We start from the raw sequence: 16,613 nt of genomic DNA, 5'->3' as shown, positions 1-16,613 counted from the left end.
TTTCCATGTTTGTACACATTTACCTTCAGAACAGGATAAAAAGAAAAACTGGTTCAATGAAAACGTTTCCTCCAATATACTTACTTTCGATAATTATGAACGTAAATTAAGGGTACCTTTTGTTATTTATGCTGATTTCGAGGCCTTTCTAAACCCGATTCAAACAGGTACAATTAATCCTACTACATCCTCAACAACAAATGTACAAAAACATGAGGTATATAGTTTTGGATACTACATTAAATGTTCTTATAATGATAAATTGTCAGTGTACAGAACATATAAAGGCAAAAATTGCACCCAGGAATTTATGAAGTATATGGAACAAGACTTAAAGGCTATTTGTAGGAGAAATACTTTTGTAAAAACTCCATTGCCTTTATCTAATGCAAATAATGTGCATATTGCTCAGAGTAGTACATGTTATATTTGTGATAAAAATTTAAACGAGGATTCAGTCATTTCCTATAATTACCATACTGGTCTTTATGAAGGAGTGGCACATAAAATTTGTTCTGAAAAATACAGGGCACCTAATTTTGTACCTGTATTTTTCCATAATTTGTGTAACTATGATAGTCATTTTATAGTGCATGGGCTTGGTTTGGCGGAAGGCGACATTGAACTGATTCCAGAGAACAAAGAGAAATACATTTCATTTTCTAAGAGCTTACAAATAAATAATCGCACAATTAAATTGAGATTTGTCGATTCACTTAAATTTATGTCCAGTAGTCTTGACAAATTGGCAAAAAACTTGTTGCCTGAACAATTTCATGAATTAAAATTGAATTTTTCATGCGAGGAGGATTTTAAACGCTTATTACGAAAGGGTGTCTATCCCTATGAACACATGTCATCATACGATTCTTTAAACTTAACAGCTCTTCCCTCTAAAGATGATTTCTTTAGTTCCTTGTCTGATAGTCACATCTCAGAAGAGGATTATGATCACGCAAAAGATGTTTGGTCTCATTTTCAATGCAAAAATATGGGTGATTATTCTGATTTATATTTAAAAACTGATGTTCTATTACTAACTGATATATTTGAAAATTTTAGAAACCTTTGTCTTAAGACGTATGGATTAGACCCCGCTCATTATTATACTGCTCCGGGATTAAGTTGGGATGCAATGTTAAGAACTACAAAAATAAAACTAGAACTCCTAACTGATATCGATAAAATAGCTTTTATATCAAAAAATATTCGAGGTGGCATATCACAATGTAGTAATAGATACGCGAAGGCTAATAATATATTTTTGGAAGATTATAATCAAAATATCCCATCGTCATTTCTTATGTACTTTGATGCAAATAACCTTTACGGGTGGGCTATGTCTCAATGTCTTCCTACCGGTAAATTTGAATGGGTAAATACAGATACTGACTTTAATATATCTGATGACGCTGATCATGGTTTAATTTTAGAAGTTGATCTCGAATACCCTAACGAGTTGCATGACTCTCATTCAGATTTGCCATTTTGTCCTGAAAACGTTTGTTTGGGTAATTCCAAAGAAAAAAAATTAATTCCTAATTTAAATAAAAAAACGAATTATGTCATTCATTATAGAAATCTAAAACAGTGTTTGAAGAATGGTTTGAAATTGAGTAAAATCCATCGCATTCTTAAATTTCAGCAGTCTATGTGGTTAAAAAGTTACATAGATTTGAACACCCACATGCGATCACAGGCATCATCCGATTTTGAAAAAGATTTCTTTAAACTAATGAATAATTCAGTGTTCGGTAAAACCATGGAAAATGTTGCAAAACGCGTAAATGTCAAATTATTAGATCACTGGGAAAATCGAGGAAAAACGCAGGGGGTTCAATCTTTGATAGCGAAACCTGAGTTCCATAGTTTATCCATATTCTCTGAGAATTTAGTGGCCGTTCAATTGAATAAAACTAAAATATTTTATAATAAACCGATTTATCTGGGATTTTGCGTATTAGATATATCGAAAACTTTGATGTATGACTTTCACTACAGCTACATGAAAACCAAATATCCAGACAACCTTAAGCTTCTTTATACAGATACTGATAGCTTAGTATATCAAATTTTCACGGAAAATTATTACGCAGATATAAAATCAGATCTTAATTTATACTTTGATACATCTGACTATCCTCCTAACAATAAATATGATTTGCCGTTAATAAATAAAAAGCGATTAGGGTTTTTCAAAGATGAAAATAATGGTAGAATTTTAAAAGAGTTCGTAGGTCTGAGATCTAAAATGTATACCTTAGATGTTGAAAAATATGACGAGAATGATGAGAAAACTGAAAAATACGGTGTTTTATCAAAAGCCAAAGGAGTCAATAAATGTGTTACAAAAAAATTTACTCTTGACAATTACAAAACGTGTTTATTTAATAAAAATTTGCAACGTGCTCAAATGCTAAGATTTAAGTCTATAAAACATATAATATTCACTCAAAAAATAAATAAAATATCATTATCGCATGAAGATACAAAACGGTACTTATTAGAAAACTCTTCTGATACTCTAGCGTGGGGTCATTATAAAATACCGCAATAATGAAAAAGTTTCAAAGTTGTAATATAATCACACAGAACATTCGAATTCCAAATTATTGTTTGTACATTGTATATTTTTAAGGTATTACTTGTAAACATGTAAAAAAATGTATGAATTTTATTTTATTGTATCTTTTAAGGTATTTTTGTAAATATGAAACAAAAAAATAATGATAAAAGTGTGATCATAAATAATAAAAAAAAATTTACGTAATCATTTTGTTTTGTTTTTTTGTCTACTATATCTGAGTTGTTTAAATAGTAATCATCTTTCTGAATATTACCATTTAAAGTCCATCCGTTAACATATCAACACTCACCCACACACATACACACATAGACATAGATTACGATATTTAATAATGATTCACTTTTATCATCCTTTCACCACCATTGTCGCAGGTCCTAGTGGGTGTGGTAAAACGCAATTTGTTACAAACTTTTTGAATAACTCCAAAGAGATATGTAATGTTGAATTTGATGAAATTATTTGGTGTTATGATGAAATGCAACCTCTCTACAATCTGGAAAATATAAATTATAGTCAAGGAATACCAGATTTTTCAATTTTTGATGGGAAGAAACCTAAACTTCTTATTATAGATGATTTGATGAGAGAATCGGATGGACGAATCGTTGACATTTTTACGAAAGGTAGTCATCATAGAAACTTAAGTGTTTTTTATATTACACAAAACGTATTTCATCAAGGTAGAGGTCAACGTGATATTTCATTGAATACAAGCTACATTGTATTTTTTAAAAATCCCAGGGATAAAACTCAAATACGCTACCTGTCACGACAAGTTTACCCAGAAAACTCAAAGTTTGTGGACGAAGCCTACAAAGATGCTACAAAGGAGGCTCATGGTTACCTCATGATTGACCTGAAACAAAATACAAATGACATATGCCGTTTTAAATCAAAAATATTTCCGTTTGATGGGCATTGCACAGTGTATGTACCTAAAAAGGGGTTTAAATATGATAAAAATCACCATATTTTAGTCAGTTCTACATGATGCATGCAAGAGTAAACACATATAAACATTTACTTGAAGCATTGCAGTTGCTTAAACCCAAATATCGTACTGCATTACTTAAATCTTGTGACGATGAAGAGATCAACATTATTTGTGAGTGCATTTATAACGTCCTAAATGGGAAAATTCCATTAGAAAAAAAAGAAAAGACGAAACTAAAAAAATATAAAGATATTTTAAGAAAATTAGTTTCGAAAGGGAAACATAAAATAAGAAAAACTGTTATAGTTCAAAAAGGAGGTGCATTTCTACCTATTATTTTAGGTGCAGTTTTAAGTGCTTTAGTGAACTCTTTATCATAAACAAAATGGAAAACACAAAAAAAATGTTATTAGTTGAATCAGATTTTATTGAAAGGCTGAAACGGAATGAGAGTCCACCCGAAAATTCCTCATCTCGGCTAGATGGAGAGATGCAAAAAATCCTTAAAAGTAAAATGAATGATCGCGAAAAGTGGACGTTATATTCTCAAGCATTACAAAGATTTCTACATTTTATTGAAACAGATCGAAAACCGTTTAGAATACCCATCGTGATGGAGGGGGTAGATCAAGTCATCAACGAAAGTAATGATATTATAAAAACAAAAGTGAACAAAAAGGAGGAGATTGAAAATAATGAGTCAGTTACAGATAATGTAACTGAAGCAGCCACACCGTCATCGTTTAATACACCACCTGGCGAAATAAATCAAGAACTAATGCCAATTAGTCCATCAAAAATTATAAACATATTACCTAAATCTTATGAAAAAAAAGCTCGAACGTTGTTAGATTACATTGTTTCAAGTAAACCGAAAATTTGGTGGAAACAGACTGGTGAAGTTGTTATAAATAACCAAACCATTCAAAATAGTAATATTACTGATTTGGTAAGCGACACCGTTAGATGTCTTAAACGTCCTAAGCCAATTGGATGGGAAGTGTTTGCTTTACTTTTAAAAGATATCGAAGTTCCTAGGTCATGCATAGGTAATCCTACAAATTTAGCATTTATTAATGGTACTCCTTTGATTGAACCCTTTACCCCCTCCACATCTGTGAAGACGAGAGCCTCAACAGATAAAGATAATAACACTTCTACGCCTCTTGCTACACGGGAGCAAAAGCGATCCGGAAAGAAAATAGAGTGGGAAAGATGGACTCCTTATTAGATATTAACAGAATCTATTATGACGTCTCTAATCCAGCTGGCTATAGCAGTTTAAATAATTTATCAAAGGAAATGAAAGGTCAAATGAACAAAGAGGAAGTGAAAAAATGGTTACAATCTCAAGATACGCACACGCTGCATAAGCCTATTCATAGACGATTTACTAGAAATAAATACATTCTCTCGAACTTTAATGAACTTTGGCAAGCTGATTTAAGTGATATGAGTACTTATAGTCAATATAATGATGGGTACAAATATATTCTTTGTGTTATTGATGTGTTCAGTAAATATGCTTTTGCAAGAGCCATGAAGAAGAAGGATTCAGCAACTGTTAAACAATGTTTTGAAAGCATATTTACTGAAGCCAACTCTGTTCCCCGTCACATCCAATCTGATAAAGGTACAGAATTTGTTTCAAAGGCGGTTAGAGATTACTTTAAGAGCAAAAATATTAATTATTATACCACTAATAACCCCGACATTAAAGCAAGTATAGTAGAAAGATTTCAAAGAACACTTAAAATGAAAATGTGGCGTTACTTCACTCATAAGAATACATATAACTACACAAATATATTACAAGATCTTCTACATTCTTACAACCATAGCTATCATTCTAGCATTAAAATGCGCCCAGTTGATGTTAGCTCTAATAATATTATGACTGTTTGGTGTAATTTATATGATCACAAAAAAGATAGGCAAATTTCATTAGAAACTAAAAAACTAAATGTAGGTGATCATGTTAGAATCACTAAATATAAGCATGTGTTTCAAAAAGGTTATGAAAGTAATTGGAGTGATGAAATATTTATTATTGATTCGATTATTAACAGATCGCCACGAGTTGTTTATACAATAAAGGATTTAGAAGGTGAACCCATCATTGGTACATTTTATTCTAAAGAATTACAAAAGGTAACTTACCTCCCCTCCAACGAGTATAAAATTGATAAAATAATACGCTCGCGTCGAGTTGCTGGCAGAAAGGAAATACTAGTTAAGTGGCAAGGTTATCCTAATAAATTTAATTCTTGGATACCTGAATCAAACTTAAAGAAAATATGAGTGAAAATAGTTTTTATCTAACTTTGTTAAGTAATAGTTCATCAGATTACTACACGGATAACACGACTGCACATTTCTTAACTAAATTACCAAAGACCATTAAATTGGATGGAGAATGGGTAGTTGGGTTGGTGGAATTTCAATATCCTTGTTCCATGTATAATGTTCAAGAGCACGAAAACATCATTTATTTAAAGAAAAAGGTGTTATCACCCACCGATAAAACTACAAAAATAGTAGATATAAAAACTCATATACCAGCCACTACATATGATAATATAGATCATTTTCTTCAAGCGTTTAATGAAAACCCACAGTTAAAAAATAACGTAAAATTTCGATATGATGGATTAACAAAACTGGTTGGAATAGCAACAACAAATAAAGAAATAACATCTATCATTACAACTCCGATACTAAGTCTGCAATTGGGTTTTAAACCGAAAACAAATTTAAAACAAAATACATTAGGAAAAAGCCCTGCAAATTTATATTTAGGTTTACCATCTCAAATATTTGTTTATACTGATATAATACACCCACAAGTAGTCGGAGATGTTATTACTTCATTACTCAGAATAATACCTTTAGATCCAACTAAGTTCATTTATGGAGCTTATAAAACTCACATCTTCTCACCCGCTCATTATGTACCAGTTTTACGAAGAGAGTTCGATACCATTGAAATAGATATAAGAACAACGACTGGTGTCAGAGTACCATTTCAATTTGGATCTTCTTGCGTGAAGCTACACTTTCAACGAGTAAAATGATTTACAACAGATCGTCAGTCTCTTGTCCTTACGAACATTATTATTCACACCAAGCCGGCTCTGGGATAGGTATTGTCTATAAGGGAGTTCCATATCAACGAGGACATGGTATAGGCAGTTTTTTGGGTGGACTATTTAGATCAGTGCTCCCTTTGTTATCTAGCGGTTTAAAAACCATTGGAAAAGAAACCTTAGGGGCAGGGGTTGGTTTGTTAACTGATATGGTAAATTCTCGTCCTATGGATAGTTCCATTCGATCACGATTTAAGGAAGCGAGCGCTAACCTAAAAAGAAAGGCTGATGAAAAAATTGATTCTCTCATGTCAGGATCTGGGTATAAAATGTCGAATAAAAGAAGAGAACCGCTCATTACTCGAAAAGCATCGCGACGAAGAGGAAGTAGAAATAATAATAAAAATAACGATATATTTTCAAGTTAAATAATGTCATTTCTACACAGTCATTCATGTGAATGTGCAAAATCTGAATTAGATATATTTGCCCTTCCATCAACTCAAACAAGTATTGAAAGCGGACATTGGATTCATTACAAACCAATTTCATCTTTAAGTGATGATGGCCCCATTGAATTTCAAGTACCTGGATCAGGAGATGACTACATTGATCTATCACACACAATGTTACATATTACTGCTAAAGTATTGAATCAAGATGGGACAAAATTAAAAGCAGATGCCGGAGTTGGACCCACCAATAACTGGCTACATTCCCTTTTCAACCAACTTGATGTATATTTAAATCAAAAACTCATATCACCCCCAAACAATACATATGCTTACCGTGCTTATATGGAAAATCTTCTCAACTATGGACCGGCAGCCAAAAAAACCCATCTTACTTGTGGGTTATGGTATGAGGATACCCCAGGTTTTATGGATACCGTTGATGCCAACAACAAAGGATTTCAGAAAAGACTAGAATTTATCAAAGAGAGTAAGGAAGTGGAAATGATTGGACATTTGCATGGCGATATATTTAACCAAGAGAAATTCTTGATAAATGGTGTTGAATTGCGTATTAAGTTAGTCCGATCAAAAGAATCATTTAATTTAATTTGTCATCAAGATAAAAAACTTAAAGTACAAATAACAGATGCTAGTCTCATTGTTAGAAGAACAAAAATCAATCCTAGCGTTTTGTTAGCCCATCAAAAAGTATTGGCAACAACGACTGCGAAGTACCCCATTACGAGAGCAGAAGTTAAGGTTCTCACAATACCAACAGGGGTCCAGGGTAAAACATTGGATAATATATTTCTCGGACAAATTCCTAAACGCTGTATTATTGGATTTGTATCAAATTCAGGTTTTAATGGAAATTTAGCTTTGAATCCATTTAATTTTCAAAATTATAATATGAATTCATTTAGCTTGTTTGTAGATGGTCATGAAATTCCTTCTAAAACATTACAACCGTCATTTAGTTCTGGTTTAATAGCGGCGGCATATCACACCTTATTTTCTGGAACTGGTATTCATTTTCACAACGAAGGTAATGGAATAAGTAGAACAGATTATGGTGGAGGATATTGTTTGTTATGTTTTGATTTAACCCCTGATTTATCTGCTAGTTCAACTTCACACTGGAATCTTGTTAGACATGGAAGTGTTCGGATAGAAGTACGCTTTGATTCGGCTCTAACTAGCACCATTAATTGTATCGTGTATGCAGAATTTGACAACATTATTGAAATAAACAAAAACCGTGATGTATCTGTAGATTATAATAGTTGAAAAACATAATTATATAAATACAATGTTTTCTTTCGTTTACTTTATTTTGTTGTAGTCATTGTTTGCAGCATCATCAAGACATAAATTGTTATTAATTAAGTAATTATGGATACTAATGAGATTCAATTTTGTATGAAGAAATTAAACCCACTTTTTGAATCAAATGTTTTTGCTGCTAACAAAATACCTATTTGGGTCGATCTACCTGTCTTTATTGTTAGTAATTTGGACCCTGACACGAAACCAGGCTCCCACTGGGTTGCCATACACATTGATGTTACTGGTATAGGAGAATATTTTGATTCCTTCGGACGGAAACCTTCAGGTTACCATAACTTATTTTTAAAAAGAAACACCAGACAGTGGTTTTATAACAATAAACCTCTTCAAAACCAATTTACTTCAGTTTGTGGTGAATATTGTCTAGTTTATTTGTATTTTAAATATCATGGAAAAACTATGACAGATATGCTAAGTTTGTTTTCTGATAATTCTGTATGTAATGACCTTATATTAAGGAATATGTTTAAAACATTTTTTGTGAAATAAAATAATACGTGTACTTAAATAAGATTTTTTATTTTTTCATATAAAATACCTAGACCTTTTAAACCACACATTTTTTTTTAAATTTTATTATTTACAAAATATTTCTTAACATTCTTTGTTACTTAAAAAACGAGACGACACAAAAAAAATCTGTTACATGGAAAATGTACTTAAGGAGAGGTAAAAAATGAGAAATACGTTAACACAATCATTAAGCTACTACTATCATTAATAATTATAACTATCACTGTTTCTTATTATCTATAAAATATTTCACACTACTGTCCTTAGAAGCTAATTGCTTTGTTATGTTATAAATAATATTTCGCGTATTTTGTAGCTCCAAATCGTCTTCCAACGCAAAATATTTCAATCTGAAGTCCGCATGCTTCCAGTGTTCCATGGGTGGGACGTTTTTGATTTTATGCATATCATATATCTCGATTTTAATCAAATGTGATGCATAGGCCCCGTCGTCTTGTCCGGATGACAAGTTTGCAACACCGTCTGGTGAACTTTTGCTCACATTTGAAGACCGTTTCACAACTTTAGACTGCTTTTTAGGTCGTTCAAAGAAGCTATCGATATTGTTTCCTGAACGTTTCTTTGCGATGGCTTGTTTAACTTTGAGACCAAGCGTACCCTCTTCATCGCTTGATTCGTCTTTATTATCATCCGGGTAGTAATAGTTCTTGAAAGTATTTTCAGTGAACTGAAACAATATAAAACAATAATTTACACACTGTCTACAATCTTGATAATTAAAACACAAAGAACACAAGTGAAAACAAAACAAAGTAAGTTACGGTAATAAAAGACATACTTACATCCATTGTTGGGTCTTTCTATAAACACTTAAACACTTCACTGTTGAATTAACACTATATTTCTATATACTGCAGTAGATACAAGGAGCTCTGATACAGAGGACTGCCACGACAGTAATACTTACTCAAAGCCATTTCTCTTCGGCTTTTATACTGTGATAGTGAGCAGGATACAGTATCGTTCAAATCATGTCTCAACAGGTTCATCTAATACAGACGCTCTCTTTACTAAAACCCAAATTCAAAAGCATAATAGGAAACAATAAATCCATTGTCAGTATAAAATATAATAGATGTCTACCAATAAAGCAATTATGCTGTTATAACAATGAATACCAACACACAAGAAATGCCGACGTATTAGACTAAATCATGTTGAAACCAGTTGACACGTCTCGTTATTTTTTTTAAATCATACAAAGTAACATGTCTCAACAAGTTCATCTAAACAGACGCTCCCTGTACTCAAACCCAAATTATATCCACATAATAATCCATTGTCAGCATAAAATATAATAGACGTCTATCAATAAAGCAATTAAGCTGTTATAACAATGAAAACAAGTGCACAAGAAATGCCTCACACGCCTAGTTATTATTTTAATAATACAAAGAAACAAGTAGCTACGAGTTTACTTTCTATCGTGTTACAAAGAACATAAAAATGTATGTGAAAATAAACATATAGTATTAGATAATGAGACATACTTACATACTAAGTTTAAGAAGATAGAATAGTTTAAGAATAAAAAAGGCTACATTAGGTTGAATTGCATTTATCGCAGACAAAAATAATGAGTTAGAAATAGGTAAAACTAAATAAAATAACACAATACAATATGCACAATATAGGTAAGTATGTATACGATATGTAGGATGCTTTAGTTTGGATAGGTAAGAAGTTTAGGTATTTAGGTTAAAACATAACTTGAACGAAGACTAGGTGAAAGCAGGTTAGTTTGAAATGAGAAGTTAGGTTGATTTTAGTTAGGTTTGGTCAAGTTAGGTTTGGTAAAAGAAGGTTTAGGTTAGTTTAGGCTACATCTTAAAATCTAATTAGGTTAGGTTAGGTTAGAACTGTATTCCTTATAAATCGAAATAGCTCCAAGAGGTTGTAAGATAATAAGATAATGCATCGCAAATAAGTACCTTTTGCAAATACCTATCGCTAATACCTATTGCAAATACCTATCGCTAATACCTATCACAAACACCTACAGTATAATACACACATAAAGAAGGCATGAATGAAGACGTCGGTGGGTGAAGGGTCCAGGTAGTATTCTCGGTAACACAATAACGCGCCCGAGTCTAGATCGAACAATAGAAAAGGGTCGATAAGCCTATTGTTACCGTGGTGAGCAAGGTGTATTGTTTAATTAGCGTATTTCGTAAGTACCTGAAGGAGGCGCCGGGCACTGCTGAGACCTAGCGCAATCAATTCAAATGGGAGGCTATTTGTTTTTTTTTTTTTTTTTTTTTTTTTTTTTAGGTTCACCGGGGGCGGTGGATCGGCCCTGGGGTCAGGATCGGTGACCACTGAGAGGTGGGGCCAGAATCGGGGAATAGTTTCTACTCTCTCACCACTAGACCACCCGATGATGACTATACTGATCGAAACTTCTCGAGTAATGTAATAACTTTATCTTACTCCAAATAGGCTGTAGGTATTAGGTACTCATAGAAAATCACAATACGTACCTTCTAATTGTTCATGCTCATCTTTATTTCTTACATCAATGTCTTCAAAAGACGCATCTGTGAGTATAGAAAATTATTATTATACTGCACACAATCAAACATAAACATTAACTAAATAGAAAAGGGCACATAAAGTTAGCTAATGTACTTACCTATACACACCGATTGCGACGCAATTTCAGTAGGTACTCGAAAGATAACTTTAACTGAAAGTACCTATTGAATACTACTTATTATTTTTCCAAAGCAATAACTAAATTTTATTTGTATAAACAAGCACATACTTTGTAACTTCCAGACACCCTTTGATCCAAATCCAGTATGCACTCCTGCAGCAGCAACAGAGAACGGCTCATTATCACGCCATGAAAGGAACGCCTTCGTCTCGCCCTCGCGCCCAGCTGACACTATCCCATTGTCCCAATGCACCCAGAAACCGCGAAACACATCCTCGCTGAGGTATTGAGGTGTCGGCTTTGCATCTTTTTCGTGAAATGAGCAAACCCTCTTTCTGATCACGCTTTTTGTGTTATCCCAGCCTCCGATGACGACCTGAAAATTGAGTCTAATTGTAATTATGATCACTACACTTACACTACAAAAGTCGCTTCTACATACTTAATACCATATTTCGTTAAGACTATTTGGCCAAAAATATTTAAAAAATACTTCAACTATCGCCCCTGTAGGCGACGGACCTACCGACCTCTTTGCTGCGCGCGTGCTGGCAGCTTGGCCTGTAGCGGTACGGATGCCGCTGCCATCAGCGCGCGCGCGTCTTTTGTTTTTATTGTAAATTTCTCAGTTTCCTTGCTGAATAAGCGACTAATGTTTTGGTTTTGCACATAATTTGTAATTTATATGTGTATTTTAAATAGCTTATTTTTTGTATATATTCTGTGTTTCTTCAATGCGCTGTGTGTAAATATTGTGTAATATACTGTACAGACAAAGTTTTCGCGTATTATTCAACATCGGTGTATTATGCCCGACAGTGTACAGCCCCCTTGAATAGCCTGTAAACGGGCTGGATTATTATTATTATTGAACACTAATTTATCGTTTTGTACCTCATACAGAGGATCCGTCTCCCTTGGGTGCAAGGACAGCGCGATGTGGGCATCGTTGTGCGCGCGCACTTTGAACTGCACCGAGGTCCCCACCACCGGGAAGAACTGGTACTGAAGGTTGTCTCCTGTTTCTACATCTGAAATGTATAAATATACTTTAACCCTTTACCAGACTGACATTTCAAAAATGACAATCGAATGTCAGACTTACTCATCGAAAATAGAACACATGTTTGAAGTGCCGTAGGTGGGAAATATCCCTTAGGCTGGTAACGTGTTAACGAGGCTAATTTTAAACAAATTATTTATGCCTAGCTAGGTTTGTATAAGTGAAAAACCCAATCGGTGTTGTGATGTGAGTGTGTTTAATCCCATATTTAGTATGTTGTTACACTTCACCACACTACACATAGTAGAAATTGTGCGGAAATTGCCTGACCTTTTTCATAAGAAACTCATGATGATTCAGCTGCTTCTTTCAACGTTAGTGTCACAAAAACTAGAAAAAGGAATAATCTTCATCCTGGTTATTGGAATGTGTATTAGAGTGGTTTGAGTATTGGAATTTCATTCTTTCCCAACAACTATTTCTTTGATGTGTGGCCTTATTATTCTCCGAACTATCTTACTACAGGACAACCGAATGTACAAGCGGTAAGCAATTTATTTATCACATAACATAACTTAAACATATTTGTAGGTAGGTACCTATAATCCCACATATTTTAAAGTGCTTTTTTCCTTAAATCTAACAAAACACATAAAGTAAATTGCAGTTAGTGTTCGTACTCTGAACCCTTGATTGATACACCTTTGATAACCTTTGTTATCGACGTTATAATGGCGTTTGAGAAACGACTAATACAATTCAACAACGTAAGTTTATAGTAATTTAGAGGAATAATAACACCTGGTACACCTGCTAGCCTATGAAAACTTTGCGCTTCGTTCAACAATTTATGTACCTACTAGAATACAACTGGTGATGTACAAATCCGTACAGTATGCGGCTATATTATCCGGTAACTCTGATTGACAACGTTAGACAGTCTCTGTGGGCCAATTAGAACGTACACTGACATCAGAATAATATTTGAATCATTACATGCACGGGTATACAATATCTATACTAGAGGTATACAATATAATATATATCATTATACAATCATTGGCGATATTAGGCAATATTAGCTATGTTTAGCCAGAAGAGACCGGTGCTTCATTTGTGGTGTAGGTATATGCATCACTTGAGGAAAATAATAAGATTTCCGTGCCCGTTTTGCCCTTATTAGGCTGGTATTTTAGTTTAGTTTCCTTATTTGTTGAATTATTGGAGTATTTGTTTCGGTATAACTATATACCTATTTAGATTGGTTCAATATTGTTTTTTGAAGTGAAAACTTCTTTAGCGGCGCTGTGCACTTTTTGTGATGGGGAAAAATGTTAAACTCGCGACAGGTCACGTGACCGTAAGATTCGTAAGATATAAGACGGACACGTGACCTGATCGAAAAACTGTTACAATGGCATTGAGTATTCACTTCTGCCGGCACTCCCGGAGTGCAACCCGTTGTATTTTTTTTTACTTACAAACCAACTGAGTGCGACTTTGAACTTCAAACAAACGTGCGATGAACGACTGTGCGACAGATCGCTATTGCCATAAACCGAGAGCCTACCGCGAACCACGTTCGACGTGTTGCCTCTTTGTTGTACTTGTAAATTCGTACGTAAGTGTGACAGGGAGGCAACACATCGAACGTGGTTCGCGGTAGGTCCACTGTTGATCGAAAGACGGCTCCTCGACGAACACTTTGTTCGAAAGATCGGAATCGCTATAAACTATTGCTTAACCCTTTACCAGGCTAAGGGATATATATTTGCCACATGCGGCACTTCAAACATGTTTGTGTGTTCTATTTTCGATGAGTAAGACTGACAATCGATTGTCATTTTTGAAATGTCAGCCTGGTAAAGGGTTAACAGGATTGTGATTCCTATATATTTTTTCGAGAGCCAAATATCGGTATTTCGAAAAACTGTTGCTCGATGGATGCTCTTACAACACAGCTAGCTTTAGTGCGACAAATTACTGATTGATTTTATTGAGCAAAGACTTGTACAGTACCTAACACAATTTTAGTGCGACAAGTAATAGATCCACTGATCGATTTTACAGCACATCTTTAGTGGGAGAAATTGCTACAAATGCTTGTGCCTTCCTTAACAGACTTGAAAATTTCAAAGGTGGAGTTTGTCTGAGCCTTGATTTTTTTTTAAAGTAAAACATAAGATTTTTAAGCCACTTCGTATAATGTACCTTGTGACAATGACAGTAATATTAATATGAGATCCCTAGCGGCTTTCATATTGTGCACGAAACGAGGAGGTGGAACAGAAACTATTTCAGTGTATTTATCGATATACATATTTATAATCGGAAGTCGATAAACGAGAAGTCCCTATGACAGCTCAAAAATGCTACGAGAATTCCGGGCTCTGGTGACAATAGTATGAGGTCCCAAGCGACTATTGATTGTCACTGTAACAAAGTACGAAATTGTTCTGAAGTTAAATTCTTTGACTTATGTAAGTATTAAGTTTTACCCAGGACGTAGGTCATTCCACCTAACGGAGGTCAACGTCCGTCCCTTTCTTGCAAAAATACTTGTTTATCAAGAATCCGATGGCGTACCTACGTTTTGTATTTAAAAAAATCAGATTTACCTATGTATTTATGTCAACACAGGAATTTTGAGGTTAACTTAACCACAGTTTAACTTATTGTTAGTCAAATTAATAAATCGATTACGTTATTTAAACTGTCTGAATGGAACTCTTATAGTTGAAATTGTAACGATTATCATTGATATATATATCGCATATGATTGTAATGATAATTGTAATGAGTTGAATTGGGAACGTCAATGAGACAAGTGCAAGACTCTTAGTTGACGTAGACACATTCGTTCGATAGATAATTTATAAGTGGCCCTGTACTTCATAATCATAATGGAAATGTTAAAACCTCGATAATAAAACTCGATAAAAAAATCAATAGGTATATAAATTACGTACAAAACTAAACAAAATCATATCCATGTAATACTTTCGTCGGAAAAATGCTACCGGTGTACGATCATTAATAATTATAGCTTTTTCTCTTAATATGAACTAGAGACTGTGCGGAAAGAGAAGAGTCATGGAATGTATGGGGCCCAATACATTCCACGACTCTTCTCTTTCCGAACAGACTATAGGCTATTGATAATTGTGGTAAAATAAAAAAAGCTTCTTAAACTTTCTGAAAATATAGTGAAAATTCATCCAGACAGGAATCCGTTTCGTCTAAAGTTGTTTATATGAACATTATTTTAAGTTGTTTATTCATATTTTGATATTTATATTTTTCTTAAATAAGCAAGTTTTGTTCGTTTTTAACATACAGTTTACTTTCGGTTAAAGTATTGAATGTAGATTTTGTAAACAAAATTCACATTCCATCTGAATAACTCCAATACAAGTAGGTACTGTCAATAATTAAGCTATAATATATGTGGCACATATATTAGTGAGATTTCTTTTTGTAAATTCTCAACTACCTTCATTCTCATAAACCTTAATACTACTTAAAATTAAAAACAACAAATTAATTACCTTCTTGTCCACAAACAAAGTCAAAAACAACAACAACAAGCACGACACACTCCGCCGCACGCATCTTCACTTATCACTTTTTGCGACTCTGAACTCGGCCACATTGACACGTAGAGTGACCACTTAAGTTTGAAGTTTAAGACTAAACCAAGTTAAACGATTGGTTAAACGTTAAATAAAAATATACTCAAGTAAACGAGGAAAGAGGAAGATTCAAGTTTGTGGTCATCGTGGCTTAGCGTTTAAACCATTAATAAGACCTGTTTGCGATCGGCTGCGGGGAGGGGATCTCAGAATTCTCAGATCACGTTATACGGGTGTATATTGCATACAAATTCGTGATATTATAGTAATTGGCTTAAATCGCATGTGGAAACCTAATGTCTTGTGTTTGAGACTTCATATTCATATCATTCTGTTGCTTTATTCTCTTATATTATGGGTAATTTTTTTTAATGCC

The 16,613-nt window shown here is 33.7% G+C and overlaps 1 protein-coding gene across 1 annotated transcript in view; it reads right to left on the bottom strand.

The window, feature by feature from the left end:
* LOC134792233 (uncharacterized) overlaps nucleotides 1-16,388 on the bottom strand; it is an 89,312-nt gene extending 72,924 nt beyond the window's left edge. Inside the window, exons 1-4 of the mRNA XM_063763496.1 lie at nucleotides 16,154-16,388; nucleotides 12,497-12,633; nucleotides 11,711-11,978; nucleotides 11,427-11,483 (exon numbers count right to left, since the gene is read on the bottom strand). Coding sequence (XP_063619566.1) covers nucleotides 11,427-11,483; nucleotides 11,711-11,978; nucleotides 12,497-12,633; nucleotides 16,154-16,217 — 526 coding nt within the window. The 5' untranslated portion in view covers nucleotides 16,218-16,388. The remainder of the gene's footprint in view (nucleotides 1-11,426; nucleotides 11,484-11,710; nucleotides 11,979-12,496; nucleotides 12,634-16,153) is intronic.
* Nucleotides 16,389-16,613: the final 225 nt, after the last annotated feature.

Source organism: Cydia splendana, chromosome 7, assembly GCF_910591565.1.
Source record: "Cydia splendana chromosome 7, ilCydSple1.2, whole genome shotgun sequence".
NCBI lineage: Eukaryota > Metazoa > Arthropoda > Insecta > Lepidoptera > Tortricidae > Cydia > Cydia splendana.
This window is presented reverse-complemented; position numbering and strand designations above follow the sequence as displayed.